This window comes from Amphiura filiformis, chromosome 19 (assembly GCF_039555335.1).
Source record: "Amphiura filiformis chromosome 19, Afil_fr2py, whole genome shotgun sequence".
NCBI lineage: Eukaryota > Metazoa > Echinodermata > Ophiuroidea > Amphilepidida > Amphiuridae > Amphiura > Amphiura filiformis.
Genome location: NC_092646.1, coordinates 16,414,060 through 16,438,514, shown reverse-complemented (window position 1 = coordinate 16,438,514; position 24,455 = coordinate 16,414,060). Strand labels below are relative to the sequence as shown.

The window sequence follows — 24,455 nt, the reverse complement described above, 5'->3', positions numbered from 1 at the left end:
CAAGACAATGCTGTGAACTAATATTTAAGTGTTAAAACACTCCATCAAATAATCAACACACAGTCAAGCATCCAAGTAAATAATACTTTAATTTTATGTGATACCTTATACGAATAAACTTTGCAAACAAGTCCTACTGCAAACTATGGTAATCCTCGCCATCAACTGCTCACAAGTTGACCACAAGTTTCTTATAATTTAGTTCACCTGAAGTTCGGTAGTGACGTATGTGCGTACCTCGCTGGCCGCAGAAGTGATTTGCGCAGAGCAAGTACAAAGGCGGTTTGTTGGCACGTGTGCGGCGCAACTGCGAATAAGGTAGGTGGCCAGATTTTTTCATATTGTGTTTTGTACCTCACATTGAGGCCTGTACCAAACTAATCCAATTGCCGAATTTTGAGGTACATTGCACTAGCTGTTTTGATATTTGAAGTAAAAATGTGTTTCACAATAGAACAGTATGTGTGGTATGCCACATTTAGGGATGAGCCTGTCACTTTTTCATTCATAACATCTAAATAGAATATATTTTGAGTCCTAAAATTTCACTGGGATTATGAGAAAACATATGGGGTTTTTTCTGATGCCAAAATCTCCATTTTGATAGATAAAAGTGATGGGATGAGGCTGTCGATCAGGTAAAGCATCTTTAAATAATAAAACTACAATTGGTTCCATTTTTCTATACGTCCATGTGTACTCTAACCACTGTAGCTGGGCAGCACTGTACCTCCGGGGTGGCAGCAATAGGTATCAACCCTGATGTGGCAGTGACATCAGTGGGCATTTCATTGGGCACAGCTGCAAATTGCTAGTTTTCGCTCAACATGCTGGCGTGCACGTGCCTGGAGAGACCGCATAGATGCACGCACAACACTTTGACGTCACTGCCACATCAGGGTGGAAAATGCTTTAGCATAATATGGTAGTTTGATGATATGAAGTCATGTACTGATAGTACTATTTCCTGGCCCACTGTGATACACATAATTTTTGCTTCCAGCAATATGAGGTACAAACATCATGTGTTGCAATTGGAACACATCCCTTTATGACAGCATGTGTTGCAATCAGATCACACACCTTTAAGATAGCCTGTTTAAAAATTAATACCGTAATTTTAAATTTCCCACACAGGTTCAAGTGAGACTGATAGCCAAATGAAGTGACAAAGAACTTGCTTTGCTTGAGGTCCTGCGCTATGAATTGGGGGCCAAATGCGTTACACACTAAAAAATTGAGCAATTTACATGTTTTTGTACTTAAACTGATCTAAACTGTTCATCAAAATCTTATAAAATTATATATCACTGTAAAGCTTAGAGTACCAGGAATACACACATACAAACAATTGGTCAATATACAGGGTGCCACAAATGTCATATAGGGGGGAAAAGTTCACATATAACCACAATGCCATTGCGTTGCTATGTGACCAGTCCGGCGGGTCATATAGGGGGGAAAAGTTGAACATTGCTGGAAATAGAATAATGACGACATGTTTACATTAAATATTCTACATCCGAAAAGAAAAAGAGAACAAGGTATACCAACTTGATGTGGGGAAACAAAATAACAGACCAGACGGCACGCAGAGGGGGACAAAAAACAACAAAAGTAGGTAAAGTTCGATAGCCAAAAATTACCAACCACAAGGCCCACATTTGTGCTAAACCTGCAAAAACAACACGGATCAATAGGAATACAAAAGTGCACTGGAACAAGTGATGAAAATCACCATGCACACAAGCAGACACAGAGAACCAAACAACCAACGTAGGCACAAGCAAAGCCTGATGGCCAAAAACTGCCAACCAGCCCACAGAAGTGTCAGGAAAACAGTACAAAAGTGTACAATGGTGAAAACCACTGTGCACACAAGCAACAACAACAACGAAAAAAAAAAAAAAAACGCCTCGAGCAGACAAACTGCTCTTCCTCAGGGACAGACAACAAAACACAAAACCAAACAGCAAAAACCACATGCTGTAGTGTAAAAACGAATTCAAGTCAAAAACTGAAGGCAAGCTCAAATAGAACTCGTTAGCAAACACGACAACAAGCTCAGAGCAAAACAAGCTGTGTCCACACTCCATGAAAGCAATTTTACTACTAAGCTAGTGACTGGGAAGCAATATGCAACACCAGAGGACAATATAGGGTATTCCACTGTATTGTCCTAATTGACAGGCTACTGTCAATTGACAGGCATCTGATTTTCGCCAAATTTTTCTGGAAAACTAAAAAAAAAAAGAAATTTTGAAATAAAAAAAATTCTGCATTTCTTTTTTTCCAAATCTCAGGATTTTACAAATGGGCGCACAAGCTTTGAGACAAACCTTTTTTTTTGGCCTAAGACATCATTTATCTGTTGGGTTGCTCCTTTAATATCCGTACACATGAAAAGATGCAGATCTTCCACAATTTAATGGGGAAAATGATCAATATTGGTCAAATATTGACTTGTGAACCAGTAAAAAGGAGGTCATAACAACACACAATAGAACTCATGTGAACCCCGAGTAATTTGAGTAAAGCTCTGCCAAGGCCTGGTCAATTTGAATATTGCCCATCCAAATTTGACCTTTTGATGCTGTTGTCCAGGGGTGTGAAATCTCCTCTTAAGCTTAATTCCTCTTTTTTGGAAATTTCTTTGAGGCAAAATTTTAGCTATTTCTTTCATTTTCTGCCCATTTTGAGCATATTGCAGTGCTTTTCCTCTTTTTTGAACAAAGTTTCTCTTTTTTTCAATAGAGGTCACTCACACCCATGTGTCGTCAGAATGCAAGATGTCAACAAAATATGTCACTTGAATATTCCAGTATTGGAATATACCAATGAAACATTAAGCAGGTCTTGGCAGCAGTTTTACTAGGGGTTCATAGATTTCTTTGTGATGTTTTGACCTTCTTTGCTCTTTTTCTTGCAATTCCTGCTAAGTTGAATGCATGTAAAACTGCAACAACTATAAATATACCCTAACCCTGATCCAAAATGATGGGTGGCTAGTGAAGACAATGCTGTGAACTAATATTTAAAGCCATAATGTACAATCTTATAATATGAAATTGGTTTATTTTTTTAAACCTGATTTTTTTGTATATTTGTAATGTTTACACATGTCCCAACTTGCACCTAAATGGAATCGGCCAAATCTGTTGTCTTTGTAGGTCAACAGAGCAAAGTTTGACTGAACTTTGACATATCATAATTTAAAAATTATGATAATATGTCCTCCCATAGAACTGTGTAAATGGCCAAAATAACCAGTGGGGTTTCTTTCACTTTACCTTGTTATTCAACCTAAAATGGACAGCAACCCTTCTCGTCAGTTATTACTAATATTATTTCAACATTTTGAATAAAGAATAACAAAATCAAAATTTGACGGAAATTCAAAAAAATAAAAATACGGGTCCTAGATATTCTTATCTAGTTTTTAAAAATAATAAAAAGATTTTTGTGGCAAAACAATTTTTTTGTTACGTTGCACGAAAAAATTTGGGCCAAAAAACCTGTTTTTTGGGATTTTCTCCAAAAATGAAAATTTTGGCCCAAATTGGACCTCACAGATGAATTTATCAAGTCATTTCCATTCTAAAAATGTATACTTTTATATTCTTTAGACTAATAATTTAGCAGTTCCGAGAGGTCCGAAAGTTTCCATAATTCCAGGGTTCAGACCAACCTTAAGGCTTTAATTGTTAAAACACTCCAAATAATCAAGAAACAAGTCAACCATCCATGTAAATGATACTTTAATTTGATCATGATACCTCATACAAAAAAGTTTTGCAAATAAGTCATATGCAAACTATGGTAATCCTCACCATCAACTGCTCACAAGTTGACCACAGGTTTCTTATAATTTAGTTCACCTGAAGTTCGGTAGTGACGAATGTGCGTACCTCGCTGGCCGCAGGAGTGATTCGCGCAGAGCAAGTACAAAGGCGGTTTGTTGGCACATGTGCGGCGCAACTGCGAATAAGCATTGACGTCACTGACAAATTTGAAGCGAATCAATGTACAGTACATGGCCCTGTGTGTTTTGGGTTTTATTTTGCTCCATTAGTGGAACCAATGTTCTTTAGCATCCTTACAACTTAAAGGTAGGTAGCCAGATTTTTTCATATTGTGTTTTGTACCTCACATTGAGGCCTGTACCAAATTAATCCAATTGTCGAATTTTTAGGTAAATTGCACTAGCCGTTTTTATATTAGAAGCAAAAACATGTTTCACAATGGCCCATAGAACGGTACGCGAGGTATATCAGATTTGGGGATGAGGCTATCACTTTTTCATTCATAACATCTAAATGGAATATATTTGAGTCCTAAATTTCAATGGGATTATGAGAAAAATATGAGCTTTCTTCTGATGCTAAAATCTACATTTTGATAGGAAAAAGTGGGGTGATGAGGCTGTCAATCAGGTCACCCATCTTTAAATAATAAAACTACAATTGGTTCCATTTTTCTATAAGCCCCTCCCCCTATGCTACACATACAGGTACTCTAACCACCAGAGACTGTAGCTGGGCAGCACCGTACCTCTGGGGTGGCAGCCATAGGAATCTGGGGTAGTATAAACATGGTAGTTTGATGATATGAAGTCATGTACTGACAGTACTCTATGGGTCATTCTTAGTCAGTGGGAGTGGTCTAGTTCGTAGACACATTTCTGATTGGACAATCGCATGATTTGGTGCCGTCTATCAGGCTGTAGAGCGACCCCACGTCATCATGCGTCTTGATAATGCGGAACATGCGTGTAGAGGTGCGCGTATGTATCGCGCTGGATGCGTAGACTAGTGCGGAATACGCGAATGCGCTAGCAATACGCGCAACAGAATACGTAAAGTTGTAAACAAGTTTCGTTCATTTTATAATGAGGGGAGTTTTTAAGACGGTAACTTAGTTTTTGCTTAAAAAATTTGTTCACAGTTATTAAAATAATATTTAACTGGCTAAGAATGAGAATAAGCGATAGGAATTTTTATTTTGCCTATCCTCTACCTATGATGAGCGACAGGCAGGTCCAATATTTTTTATCGTAGTGGATACCGGCTGCGCCGGCATCCACTACTCAAAATATTGGACCTGCCTGTAAATCTATCACACGATGTAGAGGATAGGCAAAATAAAAATTCCTATCGTTATTCTCTAAGTGTGATACACATAAGTTTTTGCTTCTAGAATCCAAACTGCTGGAGCATATTGAACTCAAATTTCGACAATTAATATTTGAGTGATGGATTTCAATGTGAGGTACAAACATCATGTGTTGCAATTGGACCCAGTGGCATAGCATCATAGCGGCAATTAAAAAAATCCCATAGAAAAATTGCCGAAAAATGGCTTGTGCCCCGCAACAAACACAGCGCCCCCTCCCCTATCATGGTCGGTGTCCCCTCATCCCAATGTGATGACCCATGCTACGCCACTGATTGGACCACCCACCTTTAAGACAGCATATGTTGCAATCAGATCCCACACCTTTAAGATAGTCGGTTTAAAAATTAATACCGTAATTTTAAATTTCCCACACAGGTTCAAGTGAGACTGATAGCCAAGTTTTTGTTGAAGTCAAATGAAGTGACAAAATGACTTGCTTTGCTTGAACAAGTCACATTACATGACTGAAGAGGTTCATCAGGTCTGTTGATTAAACTGCTATTCAAAGTTCTTTGAAGACCAATGAAAAAACTATGTTCTTTTGCTGACAGTTTCGCCAGAAGGACCTTCTGGCTTGGCTTTCTCAAAGCGATTGGTGTTATTGATCCATCTGCTTGGAGCGGGAATCCCAACCGGATGTTATTGGTTTACCAGTAGTACTCCAGGCTCCAACATTGGACTTGAGTTTCGATCAACGTTGGAGACAGGAGTACTTCCGGTAAAACAATAACATCCGGCCAGGATTCCCGCTCCAGGCAGATGGATCAATAACAACACCAATCACTGTCAGCAGAAAAACATAAGTTTTTCCATTGGTCTTGACAAAGAACTTTAAATAGATAAGTCACATTACAGTTTGGCATTGAACTAAAAACGGTTTCCAATCAAATCATTTTCCCGAGACAATCAACTTGAGTCCTCATTACTCGCATCATCATCATCAGTTCTTGCTTTCTTAGGGCTCTCCTTTTCTTTCTCTTCATTTTCTTGTTTTCCTTTTCGCTTGAGTGCTTTCATCTTGCGTGTTTGCAGCTGACCTAAGTCCTGGGATTCCATGTGTACTCGGCCGTGTTGTGTGCCAAAGACATCGTGGCTGATGTTCTTCTTCTTCTTGGGCTGTACATGAGGAGGAAAGATATAGAAGGTTGAATGCAACATTTAAAAGCAGCAATGAAAAGCCACATCAAGCAAGATGCGGAGTATTGTGTGAAAAATTCAACTATGGATTTTGTTAATTTTTACCATAAAAGGAAACAGTCAGATGTGATGAGTTGCCAGTCTGATGAAACCACTAGTGTAGTGGTGAAACGCCCACAATTCAACTGTGGATTTTGTTCATTTTTACCATAAAAGGAAACAGTCAGATGTGATGAGTTGCCAGTCTGATGAAACCACTAGTGTAGTGGTGAAACGCCCACAATTCAACTGTGGATTTTGTTCATTTTTACCATAAAAGGAAACAGTCAGATGTGATGAGTTGCCAGTCTGATGAAACCACTAGTGTAGTGGTGAAACGCCCACAATTCAACTGTGGATTTTGTTAATTTTCCCCATAAAAGGAAATATTCGGTATACCTAAAGGCCAACTTTTCTGTCAAATACAAATTTTGTTGCAGCTTTTACAAAATTTTTGGCAAATTTCAACAATTTTGGGCTATCTGTCTGCATAATTTGAATTCATATACCCACACATCCAAAGGGTGGTCATATAAAATCATACATTTTCAAAGAGGAAATGATGCTAGTAATCCAACTTGCATACCAGATTCCTGCAAAAAATGAGCACTTTTTGAGAAAATCGCAAAATTTGTTTGTGGTACACGGTTATTAGCAACAAGTATACCCCCACCCAGTCCAGTTCCAAGCTGAGTAAATATTCTTGACGGAGAAGTAGCAGTAGCCTCACCTCTCACCTGATGGATGAAATTGCATTATTAGTGACCAAAACAGATGCTTGCTTGTCCTCATTGACCATCCCAAACATTCCGACAGAAATGTTTTTTTCGACAAACCTCTTACCGTATTTCGTCAAATAAACGCCCCCGGGGGCGTTACATTTTCCCAAGGGGGGGGGGGCGTTTATTCAAGGTCAATTTTAGAACGATAATTCCCGTTAAAATCATTAGGTAAAGTAAAAACACACGCTAAAATGACGAACTATGAACTAGAAACACTGACTTCTGGCTCACTTCCGGGTTTCTGATCCAGATTTTCGCCAATTATTGACACTATTATCGACCATGTGCGCAACTTGGTAAGCTTACTACACAAGATAGCATGGAAATATCGGCATTTTTGAAACATCTTGGTTGAAAAAAGTGGTGGGGGCATTTATTTGAGGGGGGCGACTATTTGACGAAATACGGTATGTCAAAAATCTTGATTTATTTCATAATGCCCACTGTAACTATTTTTGAAGTTTTTGCATGAATAACAATTACAAATATGGATCACTACATAGTAAACTGATTGAGAGTGGTGCTGCCACATCAAAAGGTCGCAAGGTTGGCCTACGTCATCTGACCATTACCCAAGAACAAAGGTAGCCCTCTATCTGTTGGACAAAAACGTTGAATAACATGTCCTCACACCAAGTACTTACTTTGAGTGCCTTGGGTATTTTTAGTGCTCGTTTAAAGAGATCTTGTGATGCTAAGTGTGTTCTCCTCATGGTGAGATCTAGTGATGGACCTATCTCCTCCAACTCAACACGGGGAATCTTGGTTCCAGATTTCTTCAATAGTCCTCTATAATACAAAAAGAAACAAAGGAAGTAAGGCGACGAAAAAATCAACCTTGTTTACGGTTGGATGGACTTTTCAAGAAGGGCTGGTCGGTTGGGATTTTTATTTTATTTCCATTTTTTTTGGCTAAAATAGGACCGAAAGCTTGAAAAATGTGGTAAAAACTTGATTATTTTTTACAAACATTTTAAAAACATTCTAAAATATTTTCAATTTTTCAGTCAAAATCACTATTATGGCCAAAAAATTGATTTTACATGATTTTGAAATTAAAAAAAAAAATTTGGTTTGATTTCACCAAATGACCCTGCTAAATAATTCTTGACCCTAGTGTTTTTTTCACACAATTTGTAAATGTGAATCGATCTCTTCTCTACTTTGTTTTACCTTAACATTGGTAGTGACATGTTTTGTGCGTATTTACCCTGATATTTTGCAGTATCGAATCGTGTGCGCAAATCTTATCCTGCAGAGTGTACAGTATCCCTATGCATACACATGAGGTTGTCAGCATTCTGTAGGTCGGCATGACGTAACTTGCAATAGATCACTTCTTCCCCTTGGTTGCTTTTGCCGATCATTGAAGGGGACGCTTACGATTTGCACTCAATGGGGAAAAAAAAAAAAATGCCATAAAATAAATACCTCTTGATGAATCAATTCGAAAAGTTTGATTTCTTATCAAATTGGTATTTTCTGTGCTGAGAAAATTGGTAAATTGGCTTGAACTCAATGCCCTGTACAAACCGATAGGGATTTCGTGAGGGTGTCCCCTTTGACAGGTGTGTGAAGTGGGTAAGTGCAATAGATGGAACAGCCCCAACCGAGAGAATGCTTGCGGTGCAAATGCAATAAGCACTGACGTCACTGTAAATGCAATTTACAGCTTTAAAAAAATCCCTACCTACCTAGTACCTACCCTTTTTTATGTTACGCCAATCAAACAATTTTTTAGGCCTAAGGGTTAGGGTTAGGATTAGCTTAGGCTTTCTTACACGAAATATTACATGAAGGGACGACCCATACCGCGGAAACATGGCATTTTGCCTATGGGGTTCGACGCTAAGTCAGGTTTGCGTTTGCGAACTCAAAAATAGTGCAAATAGCGCGAGCGTAAACAAAAGAAACTTCGCGCGTGAGATGAGCGTTGTCACAAGGTCTGAACGCTGTACCGGCGTCAGATGAATTCAAATACGCCAAGAGAGCACAGGTATGGAATATTCCAATCTGTGTGTTATTAATCTAAACCCTTTTCAGAATCTACTCACCTGTAACTCCTAATGTGAATTTGTCCATTTACTGCACTGAAGCTGAGTATATGTTCCAAGCCAGCTAATCTTACATTCTTTACTACTGGACCTCGGAAGAAATCTGAAACCAGCCAGAAAATAAATAACCAGGTTGAGTTAATCAAGATTGAGATTAACTTAATAATATTCAATTACACACTTGACATTTAATATAGAATATTTTATTTCAATTTGAATTCAATTGGCAAAATCTCATATAATTTCATACCAGGCAATGTGCTTTCACCTGGGGTCAGTAATGCATGTGGACTTTCATTTGGTGGGATTTTCTGCATCGATGAGTTTTAAAAGACAATAATGATGCCTGCAGGAAAAATGCTTTAAATATAGCGTCCCTTTTGCACTGTCGATTAACGTGAACAACACTGAACATCATCTTGTATTGACTTCCTTATCTCCAAAACGGATTGACAAATCTATCTGAAATTTGAAAAAGAGATAGCTGAGACGATATCAACTGGGGCCCAGGTGTCCCACGAGAAGACCGCCAGCTTATACGGTTGGCTCGCAATATCCGATCAAAGACAGCCTCTACACTGAAGACTGAATGGCAAAATGCCATAAATAAGTGCGTAACCCGGACACTAGTCAATCCTTGCTTGACTAACACTGTTATAGAGCTAGACGACCCATACGCAAACTCCTGCTCAGCCAAAACCACCGCCAGTGACGCCTGCAGTGGGCAAGAGACCATCGCCGTTTGCAGACCCAACATTGGAATCACATTATCTTCAGTGACAAGGTCAGATTTGAGGTATACCACCGTGAAGGTCGCATAAGAGTCTGCAGACAAACTCATGAGCGTTATAATGAGCAATGTATCCTACCACAGGTTCAAGCAAGGGGTGAGTGGTAGCATCACATAAGCTTTATGCTACTTGCAGTATGAATTTCAAATAAATGAACACAACGTGACAAACACCAGCATTCTTGTCACTCATCCATGACAATGCGCCCCTAGGGAGGATACTGCACATGTGCAATGTATGCATTTAATTACGACCATGTCTAAAATGGCAGGCAGTGTTTATTCATTTGAAACTCTGTACTGTAACCTGGGATCATCTCAATATTCATAGCCTTCTTTATTCCAAAATGACCAAATTACAAAATTGTTATCAAAAATATCTGAAACTCATAATTCTGAAAGAATTTTCAAAGTTATTGGACTATTATGTATCTCGTCTCAAATTGAGAGTTACGAGGGGGTATCAAAAAGTTCCATGCCTCACCTAGAAGGCATAGCAGCATCTCCAAATTTATATTGTAATTAAAAAGTATGTTGACTTATAAGGTTATGCACCAATATTCATATATCTGTCATTTATTATTTTCAAGTGAAGTCCTTTGAAAGTCTTCAGATTCAGCAAAGATCTAAAAATGGATAAACAAGAAGCTCATGCAGTGATTAAATATCTTCATAAAAAGGGCATGACACCCAAGGCCATCCATGAAGACATGGTCAGCACACTTGGTGATACCTCTCCTAGCTATTCCACCATTAAGAAATGGGCTGCTGAATTCAAGCGAGGGAGGGAGAGTTTGGAAGATGATTCAAGGTCCGGAAGCCCAAGACCTTCAACAACATCAGATCAAGTGGACGCCATTCACCGGATGGTGCTGAAGGAGAGACGCTTGACTATCCAACAAATAGCTGACAAGATAGGTATTAGTTATGGTTCAGTGCAAAGTGTTTTGACTGACACCTTAGGCATGAGCAGGCTGTCCGCAAGATGGGTGCCAAGAATGCCGACTCCAGATCAGAAACTGCCAGGAATGACGTTTCTAAGGAGCTTCTGGCGCGTTTTCAGACTGATCCGGATAATTTTTACTCCAGAATTGTCACCCAGGATGAAACATTGGTTCATCACTTTGAACCAGAATCAAAAAATCAAAGCAAGCAGTGGAAGCATCATGGATCTCCACTTCCAAGGAAGTTCAAGCAAGTGGCTTTTGCTGGAAAGGTCATGGCCTCTTTTTGGGGGATAGCAAGGGTGTCATTATGGTTGACTACCTACAAAGAGGTGAAACCATCACTGGAGAGTACTATGCGTCAGAACTGCAGCAGCTAAAAGAAGCCATTAAAGAAAACGCAGGTTAAAGTTGCTGGCTGGGGTCCTTCTGCTGCAGGACAATGCCCCTGTCCATAGACCGCAAGTTGCAGTGGCTGGAGCTGCCAAGTGTGGCTTTGAATTGTTGCCCCACCCAACTTATTCACTAGATTTGGCACCATATGTGACATGATCAAGGGGAATGAGTCACATGTCGGCAATTTTCAATTAGACGTTTTTTACATCATTTTCTGGCAGTTTATAAATGCTACATTTTGATGCAAACCCCGTCAAAATCGGACATCTGGTTACCAAGTTGTGAGCAATTTATCAATGGCTGAAAACAATATAAAACAAAAGAATTTGAACACTGTTTTTGCCAATATCTCGAAAACAATATTAGCGACATCCGACTCATTCCTCTTGATCATGTCACATATGACTTCTACCTGTTTCCAAAACTTAAATACGAAATTCGTGGACGCCGTTATGAGTCCAATAATGATCTCATTCAGGCCGTGGAGTCCTACTTGGAGGTCCAAAATGAAACTTTCTTCCATGAGGCTTCAGAATGCTGGAACACCGTTGGACAAAGTGCATTGAGGTCAAGGGGACTATGTTGAAAAATATGTTGGAACCACGAGTCTACTAACAAGCCTTCTTGTTGAGGCTTAGAACTTTTTGATACCCCCTCGTATGCCATGTTGGATATCGCACTGGCATATTTGAATCAATGCATTTACGCAGTTGCGTCGTAACAGACAAATCGCCCTTCTACAAGTGTGTATACGCCCTGCAGGATTAAGTTAGCATACACGATTCAAATTTGCCACTTTAAAATCCAACATGACGTTACTTTCAACTTGAGACATGACATGCTAGTAAAATGGACCTTTAGAATTATAAGAAAAACCCACCCAACCTATCTACCTACCTATAAAGAGTGATTTTAATCTCTTGTACTCTAGTTCTGTGTCAAACATCTCTCCTGTGAATATAAGGCATGGCTTGGTTCCCATAGTGCACTTCTTGTTCTATTCGAGAAAAACAAAGAGAGATTAAAAACGGTGAACTTGCAATGTATATTCCAAACTGGTTTAAGATTTGATACTATCTGATTTTTGGACACTAGCCAGACGGAGGTAACTCAGCTCAACAGAAATGTTGCTAGCCGAACATTTGTCCCGAGTCACAGTACTATTAAAAAGCACAACTTACACGAAAAATATTACCATGTTGCGACCGTTTGATTTATGGATTCATGGATTCATGGGAAAAGGAAAATATTGTTTCACTTTCACATTGAAAACATATCAATGATATCATAAACATTGCTGTTTTGATTATGTGAATGTCAGTCTCAGTCATGCAAGTTTTTAACTCGCATAATGATACCTAATATGCTGATGAATGTGATGATGTACCAAGTCATACCATGCCCACTCAACATGAAAGTTAACCCATACTCATGGATTTTTTTCCTTATTTGGTGTACTGGTTGACACTATTGAGAAGACCTCAAAATTTGAGATCGTAACTCTCTTTCGTTTCCGCGCTACAGCAATTTGAAATTTAGGGGGGTCACACAAAAATAATGTGTCGCGAGGTCTACTTTGATTTACAAGGTGGCGTAATTTCAAAAAAGTATACATCCCACACCCCTGAAAATTTGTATTCTGGGCTAACTTTTGTGTAGAATCCAAATATGCAACTTAGAAGTTAGTAGGATATACCATATTGAAGATATGATGGTCTAAACAAAGCCAAAAATCAAAGCTGGACCCATTTCAGGGAGGTTGTATCACCAAAATAAACAAATTTTGGACAAATAAGGCCTACCACTAGTTAATTTTTGACTTTCAGCGCTTGAAGGGGCGCAGAATCGACGCTGACGCCACTGTATACTGGTCCAAATTTGTGACACTTTACAAGACTTGCAAATCAACAATAGGTAATGCCATGAATGATGTTGAAGTCAGCATTGCTCTCTTTGGTGATATTTCACATGGCAGCATAAAGACAGGCCAACAGTAAATTTAACACATACATACATTTCAATATTTCTATAGCACTGCTACATTTAGAACAAAGCTCTTAAAGACAAAAAATAAAGCAAAAGAACAACATCAGGAAAAAAAATCTGTGAGAACTGCCTGTGATAAGAAATAAATGTGACTTTTTATAACTTTCTTGAAAATACCCACCGATTATGAGTCCCTGATACCATATTTAGCACTGGGTACATCTTAATTTTGATAAAGTTAGATATATCCATATAGGTGAAGACTTATAGTAATCACAGCGTTATTGTAGAGTAAGAAATTATATAATTTATTACACATGTCTTGGCTATTTAACCTCTTCCAATATCATTCTTGTCTCTTTCCATTCCCCTATAACAGTTAAAATCCATATACCCCTTATGGAAGACATGACCTTAACCTCCCACACAGAAAGTGTGAATTTCAAATGGAGCTACAGGTATGGGCAACTCCATTTGAAATCTACATCCCCTGTGTAGGAGATTAAGGTTATGTCTTCCACAGGGGGTGTATGGATTTCATCTGGAATAGCCCAATGTGATCACTTACCTGGAATTCATACATAGATTTGAAATTATCTACTCCCAATTCAATCATATCTAGAATGAGGTGGTTGAATAACCGCCCTAAAAATGAAATAAACAAAGCAAGAAAACTAGTAATCAAGATCTTTAGGGGATATAAAAGACAAATTTGTCCTGCCATGCATCAGGGTTCATTAAATCCAGCTCCATTGAGATAATATTGTCCTTTCAAATCCAAGTTCATGAAATTATTGAAAGTCTGTTCATGCTAATGATTCAGGTTTCTCTAACCCTAACCATGCCCATGGTTTATTTGCTATTGGAAGGCAAAGAAGAAACAACAAAGGAGAGAAGATGAACAAAGAAGTCACTTTGTACCCCCAAGATTAGAACCTCAGACCCCTTGCATACCACGCAGAAGATCACTAGCCTCTACCTATGGAGGTTACGCTGGCCCAGCCAGCGATTCCCGGAGTATATATGACTTAGGCTGATTGCGTCATCGCATCACGTGGAATGCATGCACGAGCAGTGGTTTTAATGGTGAGCTTTAGCGAGCTCTGGTTGGGTTAGGGTTAAAGCTGTTGAGCTCTGGTTGGGTTAGGGTTAAAGCTGTTACTCTGCCTAAATGAGAACCGCTAATATCAGTTCTACCACAGGCCCATTGGAATGAATTTACAGGGATGCACTGATCCACCCTTATGAATCAGCCGATCACCAATCAGTTTTTGTCTAAATCAGCTGATTGGATACCAAAAGAAACATGCCGTACACTCCAGCCTTGATAAATGAATTATGGCGCCCTCTATGATCAGCGTTTATCAACTGAAATCGGTGGCAAATAGTTAAAACAAGAAAAACCTGATGAAACCTTGAAGTAATCAACTTTTCTGGCAACATATAACATGCTAACTAGTTGCTGTCATGAGTCTTGAAGCGTATATACCGATATTGCATGAAAATATATTAACCAGTTCATTAGACAGGCAAATAAAGGGATTTTCCTCTGACCTCGATTCAGAACCGATCAGACTGAAATCAGCAAATTCATATAGATCCCGATCTGATCTGTGCATCCTACGAGTATTACTTACCCATAACAAGATTGTGTGGTCTCTTCTTTGAATGTGAACCAAACAGGAAGAGGGAAGCATCATTTTTATTGGAGAAGAATTCCTGTATTTAATCAAGTAGAAGAAAAATGTATGATTTATAAATCATTAACACACTCCTAATTTGCACCACATAGCCATTCAGAATACATGTACATGTTAGAATATATTTAGAATGAACTGCACTCTGACATATTAAGCAAAAAAACAGCAGCACTGTGTGTTGCCTTCAGCGACCGACCCTAAATCCTTGAAAAAAATTTTGAATGAAGATTTTTACAGATATGTTCCAAAATATTTTCATACCTTATTTGAACCTTCTTTATAGGTTTATCAAGTTTAAATTGATATCACTTTGGCAAAAGCAACACAGATTTTCTGAGTTGAAAACTCTCACCCATGACCTCTTTATAATTGCTTTGAATTATTATACTTACTAGTTGTGTTTGGTCTTCAAATGGTCTCAGCATATTCTTTCTGTAAAAAGACAGGAATTTCAAACAATTTGAAACTATCGAGAACAAAGTAAAATTTTAACCAAATTGTCACAACTTACATTGTGGAGGTTAGTGGCCTGCGACCAGCATCCACTGGTTTTCAGTGCAGACTAATGTTGGGTTTGATGGTAGTGGGACCAGAATTTGAAACTAGTTACCACCTTGGCTTCAAATCATAGCACACAGAAAAACTTTGTAGTCGCCTGCTTCACAGCCGAATGGAATGAATGAATGCTATTCTACATAAATTGCACACATAACCTGGGAGGCACATTCTCCATATATGTTCTACATTCTCCACCTTGCTGCTATGGGGTCATGTGGTGAATGTTGGAGGGCGTCATCATCTGATGATGTCATTCCATTCAACAAATGATCAACTGGCATTCGCCATTGAGAAAAGCAAGAAATTAAATTGCCGTAACTGTATGGAAAACAAGTTTTCAGCTATGAAAACTTATAAAACTGATTTTTGAATTCCTGACCAATCTCTTCAATGGATATAGGTTTTAGCAATATTTTTGTTATAAAAAAATGGGGGAAAATTAATCTGACAAATTTCTCTAAATGTGCACTGCAAAACAAACAAGGCAGCTTTAAGACGTGCATTTTTGGACCCAATATATTTAGCCCCAGGGTGAATTTCAAAATAAGAAAACAAACATCAATTGAACAAAACCAAATGAGGTTGACTCCTTACTTTTGAAACATAACTGCATGTGGTTTTCTTAGCATGTTAAATTCCTTGAGTATTCTGGTGATCATTTCGCTAGTGTTTCCTCCTCGTATGAACATAGCTGTCTTCACCTCCTCTACCAGCTTGGGTTCCCTTTGTGCCAAAGCTCGCTTCCCTCTCTGGGTCTTGGGTTTCCTAGAATAAAAATATTGAAAAAATGTATGAAAAAATTATTTTTCACAAGTACATTAATTCACAAGATTAGTAAAGTACACGGTGCGTAAAAGGTGTCCCCACCAGAACTCAGGTTCTCAGGCTTGTGTGGTTTTATAAAATAGAACCAGTTTACATCGCGGATGTCAATGTACCCAAGGCAGTGTCATCGCCCCGATATCTTCATGGCAGAAATCCCCATGATGGTAGATTGAATTCACTAGTTCTTCAAAAGCCAGGCATGGCCATTTTGTTCCGACCTGTTTAATAGTTTTGAATCTTGAGACTATGGGCCGAGGGACCTCCGACTAAGGCCAATGACAATATACTGACCTCTGTAAATCAGTGAGCCTGGTACGTCATCTGCTTTAGACTGCCTCCACCAGTAGTCTACACAGCGCTAGGTTCCGTAACCTGAGTGTTTACGAATGAGGGCAGCTGTCATTTTTTTTGTTCTGCACATATACATGTATTCTGAATTTTTGTCAGTTTTTGATTTCAAAACGCATGGTTGAAGTTCAATACGCTCACTTACGACTATCATTTTCTTTCAACAGTATGTAGGTATGAAAGGTGAATTCAAATTTGCCATCAATCAAACTGCATCATTTTATATCAAATTAAAGCCCTTGAGCAAAGAAAGCCAAAACTGAAAACCGTTTCGTCATAGCACTTTCAGTAGCAAAGTTACATCTTGTCAAAGATTGACTTTCATCAAAATATTCAGCCAATATTTAATGCATCAATTAAAAAACAAAACAGCATACATTGTACTCTCATGATAGTGCAGATTTTCTATGTGGAACTGCTATCAAAATCCATCTAAAATCCTGTGTGCGATTGTCTATTCACCAAAAAAAATCATATATTTGGGTCAAGTGAAGTATAGACAACATATTTATGTAGGGTTCCTTGACCAATCTTTTCTTTTTCTATGTAAATATATGCATTGTGCATTGTATTAGGGCCCCAGTCTAGGCCAATTTGGCTGACTAACAAATGTGTTACGGTAACTAAAGTTTGCCTCTCATCATACCTACAGTATGTATTCAAGTGCATCTTAAATCATCTTGCTGTATTTCAGCTAGAGCGCCATTCTCTTGGTTGGGCTGACGTCTCAATGGGGAAATAGCCTTGTAAAAACACATAATCTTTTCATGACTTCAGTGACGCGGCCTCGATGGCCATCATTCACCATGTCCAGTGAAGTGAGAGAGAATTGAATACCGTATTTCGTCAAATAAACGCCTCCGGGGGCGTTACATTTTCCCAAGAGAGGTGCGTTTATTCAAGGTCAATTTTAGAACGATAATTCCCGTTAAAATCATTAGGTAAACTTAAAACTCACGCTAAAATGACGAACTATGAACTGACTTCTGGTTCACTTTCGGGTTTCAATCCAGATTTTTGCCAAAAAGTGACGGTATTATAGACCATGTGGGGAACTTGGTAAGCTTACTACACAAGATAGCATGGAAATATCGGCATTATTTAAACATCTTGGTTGAAAAAAGTGCTAGTGGTGGGGGCGTTTATTTGAGGGGGGCAACTATTTGACGAAATACGGTAGATGCGTGTATCCATAATCACAACAGAAATGAATACAATAGAAATTAGAATCTCATGAATATGCTACCAATCTAAATCTTGAAAACACACTTTTTTAGACCGGATGAGCTCGTGTCTGGAGCGCCTTACACGAGAACTCTAGCTTCAAATTTGCAAACGATAGTTGCACATTCGATGCTAGAGTACTTTGCTATGGTTTTTCGATCGGAGAGCGGTACAATTCTTTGCACCAGAGGTTATTTATTCTGATAATGTTGAAATTTGGATGAAAGTTATTTCGATGAGTCAACTGCATCTTTTGAGCAAGATTTACCAAATCTGGACAGTCTAAAATTTTACAGAAGTGTAATTTTAGCAACATTTTTGATGCAATCGCCTGTTTATACCTGGTCTCATGTACCCATACCTAGTGTATGGGTACATGGTATAACCAGGCATTCAAACAGGCACGGAGAGAGCTGTCAAAGAGTGTATATTTCAAAACGTGATAACTGCACCAGTTATAGAAATTCCCACACACATACCACTTTCAAAATGCACTCAAAGTCCTTATTCCATATCTGAAAAATATGATCCCCAATTTGTACTTATTTATTGATAAAAGTCTAAATATCCACATGACAAATTCAGCTGTACATGTCCATTGTATATGTTCACAACATGACCCAAAATCATAACCTTTCAGACCTTAGACACATGCACAAGGCCTGCCATGTGTAGTCAATAGCCCAATTCATGCTGAACAAGAGACTGGTTGAGAGTCCACATGTTCATTCACCTGCACATGGTCAGCACATGCTTCAACTGCTGATGTGTCATATTTAGTGATGTCATGATATCAACCTCATAGTCACAGTCTCTGTTCTGTGGGGTATTGGTAGAATAACACATGTCTTTATGAAAGGTCAAAAGTTAGGGATTGTTTTGTCAGACATTTTGAGAGGCAAGAGAGCCAGATCAGGGATCGATATAATGGGATAGGCATCGTAGTATTACGTAACACACCGAAAGATGTAGTTTAACTCTAGACAATAGGCGCCATATTGCAGGAGGGTTAGAGTTCATAGAGGAAAGCGTTAAAGGTTAGTAGATTAGGTCACCCAGGCACATCACTAATGTGTTTCACGAAGTTGTAATACCGACAGGTAAAAACATTGATTTTGTAAAATTCTCCGAATTTTTAAAATTACTAAATAAGGTTAGTACTTCAAACCATTCTTTGATGAATCTATGCAATATGACGGTAATTTTTGAAACATCTAAGAATCAATCTTAAACATCTTCATGATATTCATTTTTTTGCGCATGGTCAAAGCATGCTCTTGCGCTATCCACAGTCTATCCGGTGGAAACTTCAAAGCAACGATCATGCGTTAATATTTACAAAATGGCGAATGATGTAGTTTAAGTCGAACAATAGCGTGACCGGCGTGACGTAGTTTTTGGCATTGTTCCTATATATGCACTTTCACCCTCCTGGCCAGATTTGATCAACACCATTTGAAGCATGGTGTAGCTTACAAGCAGGACACATAATTTCAGGATTATTGACTACAAATTTGGACCAATAAATTTCCAGAGACATAATACAACCAAGGAAGCTTACTTCAAAGATGTTTAGGGCAACAGTGACATGGTAAGTGAAATAGTTAGGGAAGAATACCTTGGTGTACATTTGAAATGTAATTCTGGTCTTTGTACATGGACTTCATGTCTCCCTATTCCACACATATATCGCCTGTTGTGATCGGCCCGGGGATATCGGCTGTGTTTACTTCTGAACTTCCATTGCTTTACACGGTGTAACGCTTGAATGCAATGGTCTCTAGCCTAGAATGTGAAGCTATCGCAGTGATCGGTGAGCAAATTCTAGACTTCTCGAGCAAGGGGTGCCCCTGTACTGTTGATTTGAAATGGTACCACGTTCATGGCCCTAGGCTAGCCTCTGGTGAGGAAGGAACAACTAGGACCATGATGTTTTGGGCTACCTCACACCGTGACAGACTGGAACAATCTTCAAATATTCATGGGAATTGGGTAGTTCCAGTAACTGTAACTCAGTAATCTTTATTTAACATTATGTTATGACATTATCTGATTCGATTACTGATTCAGATCTGTAGTTGCTCGAGAACTCTAGCCAAGAATTTGCTCACCGATAGCTTCACATTCTAGGCTAGAGACCTTTGCATTCAAAATCTAGTCGGATTCGCTGAAGCATGACACCGTGTAAAGCAATGGAAGGTCAGAAGTAAACACAGCCGATCACGACAGGCGATTGCATCAAAAATGTTGCTAACTAAAATTACGCTTCAGCAAAATTTTAGACTGTCCAAAATACGCAAATCTTGCTCAAAAGATACAATTGACTCATCGAAATAAGCTCTGAATCTGCTGACTCAACCAAGACAAGACAAGACAAAACTAATGTAAGATCACAATCATATACACAAATAACACATCATGATTGGTTGCATCGCATGATCGCCATTGCATTAATTGGTGCATGGTGCTGAATTCGGCAGACAAAAATCTTGTACCGCTACCAATAAAATCTCTGTACTGACATTGATTGCGCATATATTTTAGATTTAATCGAATAATATAAAAACTTACACAACCCGTTGCATATTGTATGTATTAGAATTCCGTCTAGCTCAAAAACAACGGCAAAATGTCAAGATTTTTGACCCGAAATTACAAATTTCACTACCTCACATGGATTTTAATTGACCTTTGACCCTTTTGCTCTTGCTGATACTCAACCTCAACCGTATCCAATACTCTACCATGGTAAAACAAATAATCCCAAATGATGTTGAGAATATGAGGACTACAAAACGAGGGCGTTGTTGTAAAATAAACGAAGGAGCCCTGCAGGGGAGGGTGGACAATGGATTTTGTACGAAGTATTATGAATAGCTAGCAGCGGCGGCACCAGTAATATTTTTTTCGGGGGAATTGGGGGGAGCAAAGTGAATTTCGGGGGGGGGGGGGAGGGGGGCAAATGATGAACAAATTTTGCCCCGACTGAAATTGCCGCAAAAAATCAATTTTGGGGGCCGTTTGCCTCACGGGCGGGGGGAGCCAAGATTTATTATAGGCCTAGAGGGCGACATTCAATCCAAAAAGTTGTGTCCACATAAGCTCACAGTCAATGGCTTAACTGTGTAATCCCCATAGGGAAATACAAAAATTTGAAATTTGGACACCAGAAACTTGACGACGTAGTCTAAAAAGTGCTGGTACTTTATCCTTGATACCGAAGTCAGCATGCAGTGAGTTAGATTTCATAAAATAAAATCGCCTTTGTGTAAAATGGATCATCGTGGTAAAAAATGATGCATTACATGCTTTTTTGTACAAGTCAGTGTAAGGCATTGTCAATGATGGGCGCAGAAAAGTGCAGTTTTTTAAAAACAGACATTTGCCCATAACTTTGCTAATTTTTGACCTACAGACATGGTTGACCCCTCATTTTTAAGTTAAATAATCACCTTTTTAAACAAAATAATTTCAATGTGAAATATCCTACTTGAAAATTTTGTGAACATGCCTAGCCAGGAAGATACATACACGGAGGTAAATCCAGTTTCCTGATCATCCGTTTTGTTCGGATAAGTTGTCACCGTGACTCTTCACAAGTTCTGCACCAACACTGCCGGCTCCCGAGTGACGTCACTTCACATTCATCCTAGTAGGCCTGAGCTTCCAGATTAGCTTCGGAGGATTAAGCCACCAAGTAGGCCTACCAAATGAAACTTAATCACCAGGAGTTCGGTTGTTCATCCCGGGGTTTTTTTTAACCGTTTCCAAGAGTTTTGACCCGGGCGGGGCCCGTGCCGCCCCGAGCCTGGTGAGACTGAACTCATGGGCCTGTATAGTAGGAGCTAGTAGGCCGTGTCAAAAAGATTGGAGCATAGGGCCTAATTATTATAGTTGATTTATCCTTGATGACCTATTGTGACATCCACGGGTCATGTAGTTTGGTAGTTGTTTCATTCAACTTTCATGAGGTGCAAAAGAACCAGTTTTTTCACCCTGCATGCATCCATCCATAGATTGTTTTTTGACGATTTTGATTGCCATGCCATGCGTAAAAACTCTCGTGCTTTTATCACTAAGTGCGCAATGCTAAGTTCGCAGGCTGTACAATAGAGACGTGGCTAATGGGAACTTGAACTGACCAACAGTCGACAATGGTCGACCCGGGATTGGAATTTTCAGCATTTCACAAGTTCGTTTCGGGAGGGGATCAGAACTTTCTTTTATAAGCCCTCATCGAACTCTTTGTTTGTTCCCTAAGGAAAGATCTTGGATTTATGTTATTGAAATCACAGCTTTCCCTTGAATTTCAGGAACAGAAACTTTTTGCTGTCTATCTTGGGACTATAAAATAAAAACCAGAACACAGGCAAGGTTGACAGATGTTTATGTCAGGTTATATAAAGGGTATGAAAAGGATATAAACCGTTTTCATAACATCCAAAAACATTTTTTTAACGTTACCAAAACCAAAGCCCACAATATGACCCGTTTAAAACGTTTTGTTTTTGCTGGGAAGCCTTAGTCTTTGCTAAATTCTGAGAGCGGGCATAGCAGTTCCAACATTCAGAACTTCCTTTCAACACACAAGTGTCAGAAACGGTATAGAACCCATTTTCCTCTATCAATAATCTTCCAGTCTTGTGGAAAGGAGATGGTCATTTCTATTGGTCCTGTTTTAAAGGGTCCTTTCAAAACACAGTCCCTAATTAATTACCCAGGCCCGTACGCAGGGGGGGTGCGGGGGGTGCGACCGCACCTCCCCAAATTTGCAAAAGTATACAAAAAGTCCCAAAATTTAAGAATTTGCGAGCGTAGCGAGCAAAAAAAATCAGTTTTTTACGCTTTTTGGTCAAAAAAGGACCAAATTTGGGAGAAAAAGTCCACTTTTTACAAAATCGCACCCCCTCTTGGGAAAAAAGTCCACTTTTTCAAAATCAGCACCCCCCCCAAAAAAAAAATCCTGCGTACGGGCCTGTAATTACCTAATATATTATAATTTTAGAAGTACACTACGGGTGTTGAAAGTAACACCGGTTGGAGTATGGACCGAACCCTTGGAAGTAACACCGGGTGAAGTCAACAGAGAACCAAACCCATGGGTGTTATTTTTAACACTCTTGGGTGTTATTTTTACACTTTTATGTCATTTTTGACACCTCGAGGGTATAACAATAAGTTGCACCAAAAGTGTTAAAAACAACACCCCTGGGTGCAGTCTTCTATTATATTGACTCCAACCGGTGTTACTTTTAACACCAGGGTTTTTACAGTGTGGGCCTACTGTAATCCAACCACAACCCCAGGCTAAACTATAATTTCCTTCCCAAATGACCATTTTATATCATTTCAGCAGGGTTCGCAGGTTTTTGCCACAGGTGGAAAAAACCGCGGTTTTAACCGCTTGGCAAAAACAGTTTTTGCCGGCAAAAATGGCAAAAACTAAAAAAAGTGATTTAATAGTTCAGTTTTTTCATCTGGTCATGTTTTTTGAGGTGGGCACCCAAAAAAGGTGGAGCTGTCACATTTTCCAAAATATTTTCTCTTCTTATTCTTATATTTTTGCTAAAATCCATCATGAAGAAATGGTTTTGGTCTTATTTTGAAGATAAATTATTAATTAAATGAAATAATAACAAATACAGTTGAACAAATCAATTAATTAATTTCAACAGCTTAATTAAGTTAATTAGTCAGGGGTGGAGCCGGAAGCGGAGGAGCTCTGTGTAATTCCAATGGGAAGTTGGTGTTCATTTTAAAATTTATACACTTTGTTGCCTCAGTAGGAGTAAAAATGCATTTGCATGATGTTAATTTTATTATTTAACTTTCTATAACTATAATTAGCTAGTTAATCTTAATAAATTTAGTAATTAAGGATTTAACAAGCTTTTAATTAATGCAGTGGAATGTGTGTCATGCAATATAATGGGCTTTAAATTTTGCATGCATTTCATCTGTCATAAATAGATCTTTTAAATTGTTTTATCTTTGAAATATCTATAAAATAAATCTTCTCAAAGGAGATTATCAGTCAAGGATTTAATCTGATGACATATTGATCTCTGGCTATTGTTAAATAGTTTATTGATGTAGGCTAATTGTGCATGTATATGCCTATTGTACATGTACCATTGTTACAAATTATTCACTGTATATTGATTTTTGGAACACCCTATATGGGAATTGGATATTTATGTGATATTATAGCAATTCTTATAAACTATTTTGAATATATTTTCCAAATTAATGGCACTTAGTGAAATTTTTCATTAAATTAAACAATTTAAAATTTAACTTTTTTCACACCCTGTATTACACAATGGGCTTAACAAATATAGTGCAAACTTTATATTTAATGAAAACACTAATCTAATTGTGTTCATTCCAAATATATATCAAGTTTATTTTCAAATTTAATATACCATGTAGAAATATTGGAGTGGTAAAGAAATGTAATTTTTTATGTATTTTTCAGTGGAATCACCCTGTATATT

General features: G+C 38.5%; 1 protein-coding gene across 1 annotated transcript; it reads right to left on the bottom strand.

Moving 5' to 3' along the window:
- Positions 1-5,963: 5,963 nt before the first annotated feature.
- LOC140140993 (ribosome production factor 2 homolog) lies at positions 5,964-20,645 on the bottom strand. Its single transcript, XM_072162767.1, has 9 exons — positions 20,530-20,645; positions 16,156-16,326; positions 15,396-15,435; positions 14,941-15,022; positions 13,872-13,948; positions 12,215-12,314; positions 9,188-9,290; positions 7,778-7,922; positions 5,964-6,291 (listed from the first exon to the last, which is right to left on the bottom strand). Exons 1-9 carry the CDS (start codon positions 20,541-20,543, stop codon positions 6,082-6,084), a joined length of 942 nt encoding a protein of 313 aa, XP_072018868.1. The 5' UTR covers positions 20,544-20,645; the 3' UTR covers positions 5,964-6,081.
- Between the last annotated feature and the right edge of the window lie 3,810 nt (positions 20,646-24,455).

Excerpts from the sequence above, each read along its gene's own strand:
- LOC140140993 (XM_072162767.1), bottom strand. Across the intron at positions 15,023-15,395 it reads TTGAAGACCAAACACAACTA|GAATTCTTCTCCAATAAAAA; the intron begins GTAAGTATAATA and ends GATTAAATACAG. Across the intron at positions 7,923-9,187 it reads ATTCACATTAGGAGTTACAG|AGGACTATTGAAGAAATCTG; the intron begins GTGAGTAGATTC and ends TTTGTATTATAG.